This window comes from Lolium perenne, chromosome 6 (assembly GCF_019359855.2).
Source record: "Lolium perenne isolate Kyuss_39 chromosome 6, Kyuss_2.0, whole genome shotgun sequence".
NCBI classification, from domain to species: domain Eukaryota; kingdom Viridiplantae; phylum Streptophyta; class Magnoliopsida; order Poales; family Poaceae; genus Lolium; species Lolium perenne.
Genome location: NC_067249.2, coordinates 62,577,143 through 62,595,682, shown reverse-complemented (window position 1 = coordinate 62,595,682; position 18,540 = coordinate 62,577,143). Strand labels below are relative to the sequence as shown.

At 41.1% G+C, this 18,540-nt stretch overlaps 2 protein-coding genes across 3 annotated transcripts; both read right to left on the bottom strand.

The window, feature by feature from the left end:
• Positions 1-561: 561 nt before the first annotated feature.
• Positions 562-3,059, bottom strand: LOC127308162 (cyclase-like protein 1). Of its 2 annotated transcripts, none has more exons than XM_051338930.2 (6): positions 2,625-3,055; positions 2,412-2,456; positions 1,991-2,063; positions 1,781-1,878; positions 1,583-1,653; positions 562-922 (listed from the first exon to the last, which is right to left on the bottom strand). In XM_051338930.2, exons 1-6 carry the CDS (start codon positions 3,013-3,015, stop codon positions 797-799), a joined length of 804 nt encoding a protein of 267 aa, XP_051194890.1. In that variant the 5' UTR covers positions 3,016-3,055; the 3' UTR covers positions 562-796. The 2 variants fall into 2 exon arrangements, with proteins under 2 accessions (XP_051194890.1, XP_051194891.1); XM_051338931.2 differs by lacking the exon at positions 562-922 and adding an exon at positions 930-1,462 and having other exon boundaries at positions 2,625-3,059.
• Positions 3,060-3,941: 882 nt separating this feature from the next.
• LOC127308159 (cyclase-like protein 1) lies at positions 3,942-6,546 on the bottom strand. Its single transcript, XM_051338928.2, has 6 exons — positions 6,032-6,546; positions 5,758-5,802; positions 5,298-5,370; positions 5,111-5,208; positions 4,836-4,906; positions 3,942-4,408 (listed from the first exon to the last, which is right to left on the bottom strand). The coding sequence occupies exons 1-6, from the start codon at positions 6,465-6,467 to the stop codon at positions 4,283-4,285; spliced, it is 849 nt and encodes a 282-aa protein (XP_051194888.1). The 5' UTR covers positions 6,468-6,546; the 3' UTR covers positions 3,942-4,282.
• Positions 6,547-18,540: the final 11,994 nt, after the last annotated feature.

Sequence of the window (18,540 nt, the reverse complement as noted above, 5' to 3'; positions counted from 1 at the left end):
GTTTTTGCCGATTGAGATACTTCATCGACAATACAAACATATCTACCTGAAAAACATATTTACCCCTACATTTTATGCAGCCTGTAATGCCATTAGGGCGTTTCATTGTTGTAGAGGCTAAATGTGATTGGTACCTCCGCGACATTAATATATACTACTCCTTATCGAAAAATATTATGCAGCCTGTATTTTACAGAATTGAGCATGCACACCATAACGTTAGCCACTATGTAGCATCAGGGGCATGATAGGTATGCAGTTGCAAAGTTTTAGAACATAGCAACCTCAGGTGTTAATTGTCACATATATATCTTTTCATAGTTTTGACAGTACTTCCTATTACATGTACCCTGTTTGCTGTTATTTGGCCCTTGTTATCTTTTATCTAGTTTAATTAAATAATGATAGACTTTATCGGCGGATGCAGAAGGTTCAACTATCTTATGAAAAAGACAAACACTTTGACAGATTAGCATGCAAAGAAGATCTACAAATATGAATTAATAGTGAAATGCTTCTTCGCAGGGTGAAAATATTGTAAGAACGCTCAAAAGCAAAAGGTACTTTACAATTTTACTGAACAAAAGGTTCAGCGAGGGTTGCAGCTCAACATTTACACTGTAAACATAATATTTGCTGATTGAGATACTTCATCGACAGTACAAACATATTTACCTGAAAAACATATTTACTCCTACATGATATGCAGCCTTTGTTTTACAGAGATGGAGCATGCACTGTAACGTTAGCCAGTATGTAACATCAGCGGGGAATATAGGTTGCAGCAGCGAAGTGATCACTTGATAAGAATGCACCTGATTGGTGAACCCTCCGCCCCAACCAGTCTTAGAGGTAAGCAGTGCACCATGTACAGTCCAGTGTTGACGTTGTCTAGTTTCAGGGATTCGACCAGGATGATATCTAAGGTAAGTTAATTGTGTTGATCACCGATATGAAAAATGTACTGTTCTTTGGAGGAGCATTAATACAGCGTAAGCAAACATTGTACCCCCCAAAAGATGTTCATTAGTAAGGATATTGTGGAACAAAACTTTGGTCAATTGGGAAACATGCAATGCTGTACTGACATGTTTTCAGAGTTGGTTGTTTAGTCAGTAATGCTCGAGAAGGAATTCCCCGCAGTAGACTTGGCCAGCTGGTGTTGCGTCAGGTTTTCTCCAACCTCCATCGGAGGCCCTATGGTGGACTCACGGCGGAGCTCATCCTCTTCACTGCACCAAGTGATCTAGTCCCCGGTACTGGTGGCGACGGCCGTCGCTTGAGTCCTGTGATCGTCGGCGGTGTAGGAGCACCCGATTGCTTTTTCTTCTATTTGTTCAGGGTCTATTCTGTAAAAGCTAGGGACCTGGTCCAAAATGTGCTGTTCTTGGAGGTTCCTTATGTATTCTGTACCACACCGCTTTATGTTTAATGCAGTATCCAGGCCCTTCGGGGCCTATCCCTGTTCAAAAAAAAAAAGACTTGGCCAGTAAGTAACGTAGGATCAGAGACCGACGAGGTTAATTAAATGGTAGCTTCAGTTTTTGATTTCTTTTGAGCTCGTGAAAGGGTAACATCTTACCGCATTTCTGAAAAAGGCCACATGGGCGGAGATCAAGTGATCAAACGAAGCAACTGATATATAGTCAATCCCTGCAGAATTGCAAATATCACTATGTTAAGTTCCACATCAGATGAGGTAATGAAGTAAATACTTATATTGATTTTCAAGCAAAAAAAAAAGGCCATGAACTAGCCGAACCTATGTATGCATACTTACCGACCAGCTTGATGTCGGTGTTGTCAACTAACCACTGTGCACCATCTTCTGTAAACCCAACATAACTCCAATCAGTACCTTCCTTCCACATGAGGCCCCTACATATCGTTTGCTTACATACATGTTCAGTACAGCCCATGAAACGATGGGCTAGTGATATGGTGAAAAATGTATTTTGTACATGAATATATGCTCATAAAGAGGTTACACCTCTCTGTGCTCAATGTCCTGAACAGAACTCGGCGAACACCTTTGGGTATATTTAGAGATTCCATTGCTTCAGCTGCACAGAATTAGAGGGGGAATAGGTTTGCCTCCTTTTCGAAAAGAAATTTACCAAACACTAGACCACATGGACATGAATCGAATATTTTCCACAAGAATATCAGCATCATCTTTTTTCAAAGTGCAGATGATGGTCTGAGCATATTAAATTTGGTCAAATCAGTGTAAATAAACATGAATTCGATCGAGAAAACTGATATCAAAATACAACACCATATGAGTGTATCTCTCGTCAAGTTAAATAAATCTGGTGACATGATACGAGAAGAGGTTCATTAGAAGTGCGATTCATTCACGATTCAGCTCCCTGTAAAAAATGAGAGAGAAAACATCCGGCTTGCCCTACCTGTTATATTTGTGTGTCTTGGAACATCGACCAGTAACGCGGGACCTGTCCAGGAAGAAGAATACGTGAATTGTCAAATCATTGAATTCTCCATTTCATCATCTCCTTCCACACCTCAGTCAGCTCCCACAGTAACAGCTAACACTGAACTTATCTGACGAAAACTGACCAGAGTGTACACAGTTCTTCTCGGAGAAAAGCGGGGACACGCACCGTTGAGGACGTCGAGATCGAGCGTGTCGACGTCGAGGCCGGCGGCGAAGTGCGCCTGGTTCATGTGCCCCGGCGCGTCGACGTGGGTCCCCGTGTGGCACTCCATCCGGAGATCCGACAGGTTGTAGTCCGACCCCTCCTCCATCGACTCCTTGAGCCGCAGCAGCGGCTGCACCGTCGCGCCGGGCATGACCGGCCGGTACGCGTGCGTGATGTCCACGATGCGCCCGCCGCCGTACTCCTCCAGCCCCGGGCCGTGGCGCGCCGGACCGCAGGTGCCGGCGTCCGCGCCTGTGTAACCCGGGTGCGCGTTGCCGGCCGCCGTGGCGAGAGCGTGGCTCGCCTGGAGGAGGACCGGCAGGAGGAGGGCTAGAGCCACCGCGGCCGCCATGGTTGCTGGTCGAGTTGCTGTCCCGAGCGCTCTCGCTCTCTCAATCGGTTATTGCTACAGGAAGATTCTGCTGCCGATATGTACACACCGAGTTGCAGTGACAGCTTCTCCTTCAGCTCGGCTGCTTGGAGGTTGGAGAATAAGAGGCGGTCTCTGGAAACCACAAAATTTCTAATCTGTCCAAACAGTCCCTCTTAAGTATCAATTCGTGCCCGTCTCTCAGAAATGGGACTACGTTTCATTTTCTTTCGTTACTACTTTAAGGTTACAAATTTTGCCTGCAGGTAGGCAACCAGCATATCGGTCCTGCATGGGGCTTAAGGGCTCTTTGATTCAAAGATTTTTCATAGGTATTTCAGAGGATTGAAATCCTTAGGAAAAAAATTCATATTCGTAAGATTGAATCCTATAGATTTTTCTCTATTACTTTGCACCATATACTGTAGGAACTTTTGCATCAACTCAAACCTATTACTCCTAGAAAGGATGTTTTGTTTTCCTCATGATGAAATAAAACAAAAATCTATATTGTTTTAATTTTCATGACACCACAGTCCAAAAAAAATCATTTTTAGAATCCTACAAATCAAAGAGAGTTATATATTTGCGGTTAGCTGTCAGGAAAATAGGTGACTACCTAGATAAAATTTGCTTAACTTGTGCTTTTCTGGTGTAGCAAAGCGTGGGACGATTATATAGGATCAAAACAAGCCCAAAGAAGTATGCAATCTTTGAAAAATAAGAATACATCGATTTATTTTTTCTTGATATATTCTTAGGTTATGACAACTATTTCTTATTCAGCGTTGCATTTATAATTTATTTGTCAAAAATACATTAGTAGATATAGCTGCTTGACATCTTAACATACAAAAGAACTACAGAATAGTTCAAAATATCAATACTGACATGTTTCATCGCAGGAGTGGAAATATTGCAGAACTCACTCATAAAAAAATGGTAGTACTTCAAAATTTTGTTGCAGCTCAACAGCGCTCGAGCAAGCAAACTGCCATTACAGACTATGTTTCTGCTGCACCAGTTATCTGTAGTAATGCTACATAATCTTTTCCAATTGAAATACTTTATCGGCAGTACAAATTAATATACTGCATGACAAATTTCTGGAAAACAAATTATATCACATGCAGTGTTTATTGTACAGAGATGGAGCATACACCATGATGTTAGCCAGCGTATATATGTAGCATCAACGGGCATGATCAATTGCAGCCTTCGAGAATAGCAGCGGTGAGCAGCGGAGTGATCACTTGATAAGAATGCACCTGACTGGTGACCCTTCAGAGCCAACCAATCTTAGAGGTAAGCAGTGCAGCATGTATATTCCAGTCTTGACGTTGTCTAATTTCAGAAATTCGACTAAGATGATATCCTGAGAGAACAAAGTAAGCCAATCAACGGATGATTCCAGCCAATGATGCAATATCTTCTTTTTTCAAAAGAGGAAACCCCGGTCTTATGACGCAATCTCTTACAAAGCATTTACTTCATTCAGTTCTTGATCATCTACATGTCTACTGTAATATTCTTCGCAAGAGCGTCAAAATAGAGTAACCAAATATTGTACCCCAAAGAGGTTAATTAGCAAGGACAATGTGGAACCAAGACTTTGGTGAACTAGTCAGCATGCAATGTTGTAGTAAGATTCTTTTCAGATTTGATTATTTAGTCTGTAATGTTTGAGAAGGTTTTTTTTTTGCAGTTACATTAAGGAAACAGCAGCTAGTAAAGGTAACAAGGTTAACTGATGCCATTGTTGTTTACTTATTTTTTGCACTCAGGTAAGGGAAGCATCTTACCGCATTTTTGAAAAAGACGATATGGGCGGAAGCTGCATGATCAAGTGATGCAACTGATAGATAGTCAAGCCCTGCAGATAGGAATATATTATCATGTTAGTTTTGCACTAGATACGATAAGGGAAAAGAAAAAGTCATACAACAAACAAAACCTAGCTAGTTCGCGATTGCACAGGCTTCTAGCAAATATATGAAGCCATAGCCAGAGCACGAAGAATATATATCTAAACCTGATACAGATTTTGTAGATCAAAATCCAATATATTGCAACCTACCAACCAGCTTGATGTCGGTGTTGTCAACTAACCACTGTGCACCATCCTCTGTAAATCCAACATAACTCATATCACCTCCTTCCTTCCACGAGAGCCCCCTACATATCATTTGCTTACATTCACTTGCAAACTATGTCGTAAAAAATGTATTATACAGTGGAATAAGTGCCCTTGAAAGAGGCCACACCTGTCTGTGTTCAGTGTCCTGAAGAGAACTCGACGAACACCTTTTGGTATATTTAGGGATTCCATTGCCTCAGCTGCATAAAGTTAGAGGGGAATCATATACCAAATACTAGGCGGCGTCCATTCGAACTAGAATATTCGTAGTGAAGATGTCGACACTTATTTTTGTGCCAAAAGGCAAATGGTGCTCTATGCGCAATGAGTTCATGCATATCAAACCACTTGGAATTTCTTGATTGTGGTAAGCCAATATCTGAATACAACACCATATGAGCGAAATACTTACATCTCCCATGCATGCTAAATTAATCTCGTGACATGATAGGATAATATGTTTGCTAGCAAGGTGATTCATCATTTGCAAAAAAAAAAAAAAAAAAAAACAGGTGATGCACCAATGATGTGAATGTGATGGAGGAGGTGGAGCTTCATGGAAGGAAAGAAAAACCTGCAAGCGCTACCTGTTATATTTGTGTCTCTCTGAACATCGACCAGTAATGCAGGACCTGTCCAGCAACAAGAACAAATCATTGACAAGTAGCATGCTAATAATGCATTGAAGTAACTGCGATTTTGTGTCCAGAATCTTAGCGATAGTTTTTTTACAGCTATTCTGAAATCAGAGGATGCATCGGCTGCTCAGTTGCTTGTGTCAGTTGGCATCTGAATCAGCATCTCATATTTCCCCCTCAAATGCGCACATGACTGACGAAGATCAAAGCATAGTTCACTCACCGTTGAGGACTTCGAGGTCTAGCGTGTCGACGTCGAGGCCGGCGGCGAAGTGGGCCTGGTTAAAGTGCCCCGGCGCGTCGAGGTGGGTGCCGGTGTGGCACTCCATATGGAGCTCCGACAGGTTGTACTCTGACCCGTTCTCCATCGACTCCTTGAGCCGCACCACCGGGCCCACGGTCGCGCCCGGCGCGTACGCCGGCTTGCCCGGCATGTACGCGTGCGTGATGTCTATGATGCGTCCGCCACCGTACTCCTCCAGCTCCGGGCCATGACGCCGGACCGCCGCGCCTACAGAGGAGGAGGAAGAGCCGCCCAGCGACGGCCCGCAGGTGTCGGCCTCCGCGCCCGCGTAGCCCGGGTGCGCGTCACCGGCCGCCGTGGCGAGCGCCTGGTGGGCCGTGAGGAGGACCAGCAGGATGATGGTGAGAGCCGCCATGCTCGCCGACTCGTGCCGAGCGCTCTCACGTCGGAATCTGGAGCTGCGCTGTGGGTACTGATGGTTACTAAAAAACTGTCGAGTACCACACCTTATTTCTGGGGTCGAAACAACACGACTTTTTAGTACTCCCTCCCAGCTCATATTAATTATGATAAATATAAATAAATGTATATTTACAACTAAAATATTTGTAGATACTGCTTCTATATAAACGATATAAATATAATTAATATGGATCGGAGAGAGTGATGTCTACGCGCGCTTCTATTTCTGTAGACAGTGTTGGGCCTCAAAGAGCAGAGGTTTGTAAAACAGCAGCAAGTTTCCCTTAAGTGGATCACCCAAGGTTTATCGAACTTAGGAAGGAAGAGGTCAAAGATATCCCTCTCAAGCAACCCTGCAACCACAATACAAGAAGTCTCTTGTGTCCCCAACACACCTAATACACTTGTCAGATGTATAGGTGCACTAGTTCGGCGAAGAGATAGTGAAATACAGGTGGTATGAATGTATATGAGCAGTAGCAACGGCACCAGAAAAGTGTTTGCTGACGTGCAGTTGATGTGAGAGATATTGCAGTAAGTAGAGATGCAGTAAAACAGTAAACAAGCGATGATTGCAGTATTTGGAAACAAGGCCTAGGGATCCTACTTTCACTAGTGGACACTCTCAACATTGATCACATAATAAAACCACTCTACACTCTCTTGTTGGATGATGAACACCGCTATTTGTGTAGGCTACAAGAGCACCTCAATGCCGGAGTTAACAAGCTCCACAACATTCGATATTCATATTTAATTAACCTTAGAGTGCATGATAGATCAACACAATTATACCAAGTACTAACATAGCATGCACACTGTCACCATCATACTATGAAAGGAGGAATAGATCACATTAATACCATCATAGTAATAGTTAACTTCATAATCTACAAGAGATCATAATCATAAACTACGCTAAGTACTACATGATGCACACACTGTCACCATTACATCATGGAGGAGGAATAGAGTACTTTAATAACATCACTAGAGTAGCACATAGATGAATAGTGATACAAAACTCATATGAATCTCAATCATGTAAGGCAGCTCATGAGATCATTGTATTGAAGTACATAGGAGAGAGATTAACCACATAGCTACCGGTACAGCCCTTAGCCTCGATGGAGAACTACTCCCTCCTCATGGGAGACATCAGCGTTGATGGAGATGGCGGTGATGTCGATGGAGAAGCCTTCCGGGGGCACTTCCCCGTCCCGGCAGCGTGCCGGAACAGAGAATCCTGTGTAGGATAACGTTGCATAGAAAACAAAAAATTTCCTACCGCGAACACGCAATCCAAGCCAAGATGCAATCTAGAAGACGGTAGCAACGAGGGGGTATCGAGTCTCACCCTTGAAGAGATTCCAAAGCCTACAAGATGAGGCTCTTGTTGCTGCGGTAGACGTTCACTTGCCGCTTGCAAAAGCGCGTAGAAGATCTTGATCACGATCGCTTCCGGCGCCACGAACGGGCAGCACCTCCGTACTCGGTCACACGTTCGGTTGTTGATGAAGACGACGTCCACCTCCCCGTTCCAGCGGGCAGCGGAAGTAGTAGCTCCTCTTGAATCCGACAGCACGACGGCGTGGTGTCGGTGGTGATGGAGAAATCCGGCGGAGCTTCGCTTAAGCGTGCGGGATGAGGTGGAGGAGAGAGACCGCTAGGGTTTGGGGAGAGAGGGGGGTTGGGCGCCGGCCCTCTAAGGGGTGCGGCCAAGGCTGAGGCTTGAAGTGATCAGCCCCCCTCTCCTATGCCCCTCATTATATAGGTGGAAGCACCAAGAGTTCTAGTCCAAGTCTTCGAATAAGACCCCAACACTAAAACCTCCCATATGTGGGAAACCTACTCAAGGAGGGAGTCCTACCCAAGGTGGGACTCCCACCTTTCCTTGAGGTGGGTTGGCCGGCCACCCTAGGGGAGTCCACCTTGGACTCCTCCCCTTTAGGGTTGGCTGGTCATGCAAGGTGGAGTCCCTCCGGGACTCTACTTTCCATGCTGATTTCTTCCGGACTTTTCTAGAACCTTCTAGAACCTGCCATAAATGCACCGGATCATTTCCAAACTTGGAATATGACTTCCTATATATGAATCTTATTCTCCGGACCATTCCGGAACTCCTCGTGATGTCCGGGATCTCATCCGGGACTCCGAACAAATATTCGAACTCCATTCCATATTCAAGTTCTACCATTTCAACATCCAACTTTAAGTGTGTCACCCTACGGTTCGTGAACTATGCGGACATGGTTGAGTACTCACTCCGACCAATAACCATTAGCGGGATCTGGAGATCCATAATGGCTCCCACATATTCAACGATGACTTCAGTGATCGAATGAACCATTCACATACGATACCAATTCCCTTTGTCACGCGATATTTTACTTGTCCGAGGTTTGATCATCGGTATCACTCTATACCTTGTTCAACCTCGTCTCCTGACAAGTACTCTTTACTCGTACCGTGGTATGTGGTCTCTTATGAACTTATTCATATGCTTGCAAGACATTAGACGATATTCCACCGAGAGGGCCCAGAGTATATCTATCCGTCATCGGGATGGACAAATCCCACTGTTGATCCATATGCCTCAACTCATACTTTCCGGATACTTAATCTCACCTTTATAACCACCCATTTACGCAGTGGCGTTTGATGTAATCAAAGTACCTTTCCGGCATAAGTGATTTACATGATCTCATGGTCATAAGGACTAGGTAACTATGTATCGAAAGCTTTATAGCAAATAACTTAATGACGAGATCTTATGCTACGCTTAATTGGGTGTGTCCATTACATCATTCATATAATGATATAACTTTGTTATTAATAACATCCAATGTTCATGATTATGAAACTAATCATCCATTAATCAACAAGCTAGTTTAAGAGACATACTAGGGACTTCTTGTTGTCTACATATCACACATGTACTAATGTTTCGGTTAATACAATTATAGCATGATATATAAACATTTATCATAAACATAAAGATATAAATAATAACCACTTTATTATTGCCTCTAGGGCATATCTCCTTCAGTCTCCCACTTGCACTAGAGTCAATAATCTAGTTTACATTTGTAAAGATATAACACCTTGGCCTTCTGGTGCTTTATCATGTTTTGCTCACGGGAGAGGTTTTAGTCAACGGATCTGACACGCTCAGAAACGTATGTATTTTGTAATTCATTTGCGTCTCAACGCATCACTCATTTCCAAATGAGTTGGCATTAAATATGTTTGATCTTCTGGTGGAACCTTAATTCCGCGGTCTGAAATATGTCACTAATATTGTCACATACAATATAGCTTCAAAGTTCTGACACTATCGGAACTACACCAAGTTCTCAAAGAACTTCTTGACTCAACATCCTCAGTCATTTGTCAAAACAATGACATACTCTGCCTTCGTTTGTAGAATCCGTCACAATATTTAGAACTCTTCTAAATCTAACATAGACAACTTCTAGCTCATTGTGCTACCTTTAAAACAACACTTAGTCTAATTTGAGATTGAAATTCTATTTTTATATGTGACAAAATAAATATCGGTGTAATCACATTACAGCGATTTGTTTGTCATTTCTCCATACAAAACTATATATATATCCTTGGTTCTTCTAAAGTACTCAAGGATACTCTTACTGTCGTCCAATGATCATCTCATGAATCATTCTGGTATATGCTCATAACATTTTAGCGCACAGGACATCTGATTGTGTACATATTATTCATGATCTAAAATCACTCATGTGTTTTTACTCATCGAGTGTCAGATACACTCAAGTCTTGTTAAACCTTCACATGATAAGAACATTTTCTTAATATTTCTATATTGAACTACTTCAATATCCATTCTATGTACTTTGACTTAAACTTATTATGTGTTTCAATCTATCTTCATAGATCTTGACACTAAATTTGTTTCAGTCCATATCCTTTCATTGAAGTTAATTTCTCAATGAAACTTTTTAATCAAGTATATAATTACATCATTTATAACCAACTATATGTCATCTACATAAAGTATTATAAATATGTCTCAGCGCTCCCACTTAATTTCTTGCAAATGCAAGCCTCTTCATCATTTTTGATGAAATCAAAAACTCTTTGACTATTTCATCTGGTGAAGATTCCAACTCCGCGATACTCACTTCATCCAATTGAAGTTTGTATACCTATCTAGTATTCTATGGACCAGCAAAACTCTTGGTTGTATCTTGTATACACCTTTAATACATACTTCTGTTAAGTAATGTATTTTGCCATCCTATTAGCATATCTCATAAAATAAATATGTAGTGATTACTAGAATAATCCACATAGACTATAAGCATTACTACGAAAGATCTAATCTTATCGTATTCAACTCTTTGAACTTTGTCGTAAACAATTTTTCGACAAGTCGAGCTTATTCAAGGATATTCCATCCAAGTCCATCAATTTTATAGATCCATTTACTTTCAGAAAGTATTCATCTATCTTGGATTTCATGGCGTATAGCCATTTTAACGGAGTCAGGGCCCATCATAATTTCTTTGTTCGTAGTTGGTTTATCATTGTTCAAAATCAATGATTTGTCCACAAATCATTTATTTGATCACAAAGTAAACCATACCTACAAGGTTCAATATGTGCTTTGATCTCCATGGCTAAAACACTTTGTAGTCATGGGAGCCATGATCGTCGTGGCTGCTTCCGAAACCAATTCCGATGCTGCGCTATTCTGATCATTATGCTCAGGTTCATAAACCTTATCAAATTATATTGTCCTCCCACTCAAATACTTCACTAGAAACAATTTCTCGGAAATAAGAAACATTGACAAACACTTTTATCTTTGTCTCGTGGGAAGAATTCCCAATTAAATCTCTGGGATAACCAACAAAGACATTCATCCGATTTTGGTTGAAAACTCTTAGACCAAAATTTAAAGAAAAGACTATTAGGGTTTATACCCATACCATAACTTGTATGGTGTCATTTCAACGGATCATGATGATGGTCTATTCAGTGTAAAAGTGGTAGTCTCTAAAGAATAATCCACAAAAATATAATGGCATTAATATTTTATCTCATCATTGACCCAACAAGGTTTGGATACATCTCTCGGATACTTTATCATTACTATGATACTCCAAGAAACGTGAGTTGTAGAACAATTTAATAACTCTCTTAGATGTTCGCTAAAACTAGTAATTCAAATATTTCCACTATGATCCAATCATAGATATTTGACTTTTCTATTACGATGATTTCTACTTCATGCTGAATTTTATTTGAATCTATTTAAATGTTTCAAACTTCTTCCTTATCGAATATATCCACATATATATACTCAATTCATTGTTTGAAGTTTTCATGAAGTAGAAGAATCTCCCGCACACAACTATGTCCAGTGAACCACATACATCATCATGTATTTTTCCACTAATTTAGTTGCCCGTTCAACTCTTGGCCTATGAACGGTATTTTAGTCATTCTCTTTAGAAAAGATTTGCAAGCGACAAACGATTCAAAAATCAGATGACTCCAAAAATCCATTTGCATGAAGTTCCTTCATGCGTTCTTTTCTAATCATGACCTAAATAGCGGTTCCACAAATAAGTGGAATTCAAATCATTTGCCTTACGGCATTTTAGCGTCAGTGTTATGTATGTGTGTTTCACCATTAAGATTTATAATAACTTATCCATCGTACATGGAGTAATGTCATAATTTGAACAACTCATTGTTTTCATTTGACCAGAGCAAAATAACAATTATTAAGTTCTTTATTATAAATTCTAAGGGCTAGATAGAATGCCAACGACGAACATAATAACACTTTATTTTATTCCAGACGTGCATTCCTATCATATTCCTTGTCAGTCACTTAGGCCATTGTATTCTTGTATTGCGTTGTTTTGTATGACACTTCATACCAACCAATATAATACTAATACCCAAGAATTTCATAGTGTGACTTAACTAGGAATACAACCATAACATGTATATCATTTATATACACCTGAGCTAGACTTTCTAGTCTTTTCTTTTCTTTTTGCCAAAATATCTTTTGCAGTTTCTCTTTTAGCTTTCCTCATTATTCAGAAAAACACTTCAACATCATTAACTTCTAGGTTTGTTGGTGAAATACCAATAACCTTGAGGTTCTTACTTTGAAGTTGATCATCATATGACAAGTGTTCCATATTTCACTATTAGTAACTTTGTAATATGATGAACAATTTCACTCATAGTTTTATCCATCATATCATGACGACTTTCCGAGGCCATGTCTGTACATGCTAGGCTCGTAAAGTTTTAACCTTGGTATTTGCATGTGCAAATCTAGCTTGCACCCGTTGTATGCACACGTAGAATCTATCACACCCGATCATCACGTGATGCTTCGAAACGACGAGTCTTAGCAACAGTGCATATTAAGGATGGTCACTTCATGGATATGCGAATATCTTTAGTGCCCCAATACTTGGAGGATTGTGACGCCTTGCGTCTTCAACCTTCGTACATTCCCATAAAACTTATGAGTTTATGTAGTCTCACCAAATTATATTCTATCATCTTGCAATAAGGTCTTAGATATCACTTATATCTCATACCTTGATTATTTCTGAAAACTAAATTTTCAGCTCCTTACTTTTTAAACAAATTTGAACTTCAAGTTTCACGGAGACAAGATAACTTTTGGTACTAATTGAAACCATAGCTCTTTGAATCAACAATGTGAGGTTTACTAAAAGTTTGCAATAGGACTTAATCAATTCTTGATTCTTTAACAATACGGTACCAATCCGTAAAGTTTCTTGTCAGATTTTAACAGTATTTCTATCTCAATTACAAGACTTAGCGCATGGTAGAAAACGGATGCCAATACTACAAAATTAATTCAAAATACTACTCAGACTATGTTTATGATAATTAGTTCATGTTTTAATCTAATTACTAATGAACTCCCACTTAATACAACATCCCTCATAGTTGTTAAGTGGTACACGATCCACATCCACTACACCAAAACCGATCATCACGTGAGATGATGTAGCTTCAATGGTGAACATCAACATGTTGATCATATCATCCATATGACTCGTGTTCAACCTTTCGGTTTCCGTTGTCCCGAGGCCATGTCTGTACATGCTAGGCTCGTCAAGCAAACCCAAGTATTCCGCGTGTGCAATATGGCTTACACCCGTTGTATATGAACGTTGAGTCTATCACATCCGATCATCACGAGATGCTTCGAAACGGCGAACCTTGGCAACGGTGCATACGAGGGGAGAACACTTTATTATCTTGATATTAATGTGAGGGATCATCTTATAATGCTACCGTCGCGATCTAAGCAAAATAAGATGCATAAAGGATTAACATCACATGCAGTTCATATGTGATATGATATGGCCCTTTATTCTTTGCGCCTTCGATCTTCATCTCCAAAGCACGGACATGATCTCCATCATCAACGGGCATGATCTCCATCATCGTCGGCGTAGCGTCAAGGTCCATGGCGCCGTCTTCATGGTTGTTCACCTCATGTAGCAACTATTACAACTACTTTGAAATACTACTCAACATGAAATTTAAAGACAACCATAAGGCTCCTGCCGGTTGCCACAATACAATAATGATCATCTCATACATATTCATCATCATATCATGGCCATATCACATCACCAAAACCCTGCAAAAACAAGTTAGACGTCTCTAATTTGGTTTGCATATTTTACGTGGTTTAGGGTTTTCGAGTAAGATCTAATCTACCTACGAACATGAACCACAACGGTGATACTAATGTTGTCAATAGAAGAGTAAGTTGAATCTTCACTATAGTAGGAGAGACAGACACCCGCAAAGCCTCTTATGCAATACAAGTTGCATGTCGAACGAGAAACAAGTCTCATGAACGCGGTCATGTAAAGTTAGTCCGGGCCGCTTCATCCCACTATGCCACAAAGATGCAAAGTACTCAAACTAAAGATAACAAGAGCATCAACGCCACAAAACCATTGTGTTCTACTCGTGCAACCATCTATGCATAGACACGGCTCTGATACCACTGTAGGATAACGTTGCATAGAAAACAAAAAATTTCCTACCGCGAACACGCAATCCAAGCCAAGATGCAATCTAGAAGACGGTAGCAACGAGGGGGTATCGAGTCTCACCCTTGAAGAGATTCCAAAGCCTACAAGATGAGGCTCTTGTTGCTGCGGTAGACGTTCACTTGCCGCTTGCAAAAGCGCGTAGAAGATCTTGATCACGATCGCTTCCGGCGCCACGAACGGGCAGCACCTCCGTACTCGGTCACACGTTCGGTTGTTAATGAAGACGACGTCCACCTCCCCGTTCCAGCGGGCAGCGGAAGTAGTAGCTCCTCTTGAATCCGACAGCACGACGGCGTGGTGTCGGTGGTGGTGGAGAAATCCGGCGGAGCTTCGCTTAAGCGTGCGGGATGAGGTGGAGGAGAGAGACCGCTAGGGTTTGGGGAGAGAGGGGGGTTGGGCGCCGGCCCTCTAAGGGGTGCGGCCAAGGCTGAGGCTTGAAGGTGATCAGCCCCCCTCTCCTATACCCCTCATTATATAGGTGGAAGCACCAAGAGTTCTAGTCCAAGTCTTCGAATAAGACCCCAACACTAAAACCTCCCATATATGGGAAACCTACTCAAGGAGGGAGTCCTACCCAAGGTGGGACTCCCACCTTTCCTTGAGGTGGGTTGGCCGGCCACCCTAGGGGAGTCCACCTTGGACTCCTCCCCTTTAGGGTTGGCTGGTCATGCAAGGTGGAGTCCCTCCGGGACTCTACTTTCCATGGTGATTTCTTTCGGACTTTTCTAGAACCTTCTAGAACCTGCCATAAATGCACCGGATCATTTCCAAACTTGGAATATGACTTCCTATATATGAATCTTATTCTCCGGACCATTCCGGAACTCCTCGTGATGTCCGGGATCTCATCCGGGACTCCGAACAAATATTCGAACTCCATTCCATATTCAAGTTCTACCATTTCAACATCCAACTTTAAGTGTGTCACCCTACGGTTCGTGAACTATGCGGACATGGTTGAGTACTCACTCCGACCAATAACCATTAGCGGGATCTGGAGATCCATAATGGCTCCCACATATTCAACGATGACTTCAGTGATCGAATGAACCATTCACATACGATACCAATTCCCTTTGTCACGCGATATTTTACTTGTCCGAGGTTTGATCATCGGTATCACTCTATACCTTGTTCAACCTCGTCTCCTGACAAGTACTCTTTACTCGTACCGTGGTATGTGGTCTCTTATGAACTTATTCATATGCTTGCAAGACATTAGACGACATTCCACCGAGAGGGCCCAGAGTATATCTATCCGTCATCGGGATGGACAAATCCCACTGTTGATCCATATGCCTCAACTCATACTTTCCGGATACTTAATCTCACCTTTATAACCACCCATTTACGCAGTGGCGTTTGATGTAATCAAAGTACCTTTCCGGCATAAGTGATTTACATGATCTCATGGTCATAAGGACTAGGTAACTATGTATCGAAAGCTTTATAGCAAATAACTTAATGACAAGATCTTATGCTACGCTTAATTGGGTGTGTCCATTACATCATTCATATAATGATATAACTTTGTTATTAATAATATCCAATGTTCATGATTATGAAACTAATCATCCATTAATCAACAAGCTAGTTTAAGAGGCATACTAGGGACTTCTTGTTGTCTACATATCACACATGTACTAATGTTTCGGTTAATACAATTATAGCATGATATATAAACATTTATCATAAACATAAAGATATAAATAATAACCACTTTATTATTGCCTCTAGGGCATATCTCCTTCATCCTGTCCCCCAGATCTTGGCTTCGCGATGGCGGCGGCTCTGGAAGGTTTCTCGTACCGTGGCTTTTTTCGTATCGAAGTTTTAGGTCAGGGACCTTTAAATAGGCGAAGAGGCGGAATCGGAGGGCTGACGAGGCGACGACACAGTAGGGTGGCGCAACCAGGGCCTGGGCCACGCCGCTTACATGTGTGGGGCCCACATGGCCCTCCTCTGGTGGCTCTCGGGTGTTCTGAAAGCTTCGTGGAATTCTAAGATGCTGGGCGTTGATTTCGTCCGATTCCGAGAATATTTCCTTACTAGGATTTCTGAAACCAAAAATAACATAAAACAGCAACTGGCCCTTTGGCATCTCGTCAATAGGTTAGTTCCGGAAAATGCATAATAATGACATAAAGTGTGAACAAAACATGTAGGTATTTTCATAAAACAAGCATGGAACATAAGAAATTACCGATACGTCGGAGACGTATCAGCATCCCCAAGCTTAGTTCCTACTCGTCCAGAGTAGGTAAACGATAACAAAGATAATTTCTGAAGTGACATGCTACCAACATAATCTTAATCATACTATTGTAAAGCATGAATGAAGTGATTCAAAGCAATGGTAAAGATAATGAGTAAACAACTAAATCATATAGCAAAGACTTTTCATGAATAGTACTTTCAAGACAAGCATCAATAAGTCTTGCATAAGAGTTAACTCATGAAGCAATAGATTCATAGTAAAGGCATTGAAACAACACAAAGGAAGATTAAGTTTCAGCAGTTGCTTTCAACTTGTAACATACCTATCTCATGGATAATTGTCAACACAAAGTAATATAATAAGTGCAATAGGTAAACATGTAAGAATCAATGCACAGTTAACACAAGTGTTTGCTTCTAAGACAGAAAGAAGTAGGTAAACTGACTCAACATAAAAGTAAAAGAATGGCCCTTCGTAGATGGAAGCAGGGATAAATCATGTGCTAGAGATTTTCAAGTTTTAAAATCATATAGAGAGCATAAAAGTAAAATTTTGAGAGGTGTTTGTTGTTGTCAACGAATGGTAGTGGGCACTCTAACCCCCTTGCCAGGCAGACTTTCAAAGAGCGGCTCCCATGAGGGACGTTATCTCTACCAGCAAGGTAGATCATCCCTCTTCTCTTTTGTTTACACATGTACTTTATTTTTTATTTTTGGGTGACACTCCTCCCAACCTTTGCTTACACAAGCCATGGCTAACCGAATCCTCGGGTGCCTTCCAACAATACGTCGGAGACGTATCAGGGAGCATGTCCAAACAGCCTGGCGAATATGTTATCGTGAAGGAATGTACATGCCCATCGCTTCAAAATGAGACTAAGTTGCGAACCTAGGCATAGCCCGGTGGCAGTCTCAGTCTGCCCAAGTTCGCTTGTGTTCTCGGTGTTGTGTATACAATTATCTTTATCAAAGTACAAATTGCTGCTGATATTTTCCAGTACGATCACTCTTTTTCTAATGGAACTACATTTATTTCTTTTCACTGATTTGTTATGGTTATAAATTTTGCCATATATTTTCTTCATAGGCATTCAGAATTAGCAGAATTAGCATAGCATTCTTTCGAGTCACACTTATCTAGGTGCTCGTCACATTGTGATCTAAATACTACGAGAGTTTAAGACGAAATCTAGAAAATCTCACAACTGGTTGAATAGTTAGGAGGATGATTGCACCTTAGATTTCAACCCACAAAGCTCTATAAGGAGGGAAATATTGGTCCATACATGTCGAATACTCCGGAGAAAAATCAACTACTCCATTCGTTTACTAATATAAAAAGTTTTAGGCATTTTCAAAGTGGGTTAGATATAAAATAAGAAAAGTGAACCTACACACTAAAAATAGACTAGATACTAGCACAATGCCCGCGCGTTGCTGCGGAAGATAAAAAAAGTTAATTTTAAAATAGAAAAGCAAATAATGTTGACTTCAAAGATAGGAAACAAGGCATCGGCAAATACATGTTTACCATACCTTGTGTTTTTGCTTATTGTCTTATCAATGAACCGGGAGATTGCCAAGACGCAAACATGTATGGTGTGAATGTGAACACACTTTTATGGCATGAGCGACATTCGGAGTAGGATAGCCGATGGTTTGCTTATGGCTAGAGAGGAATAGAATATT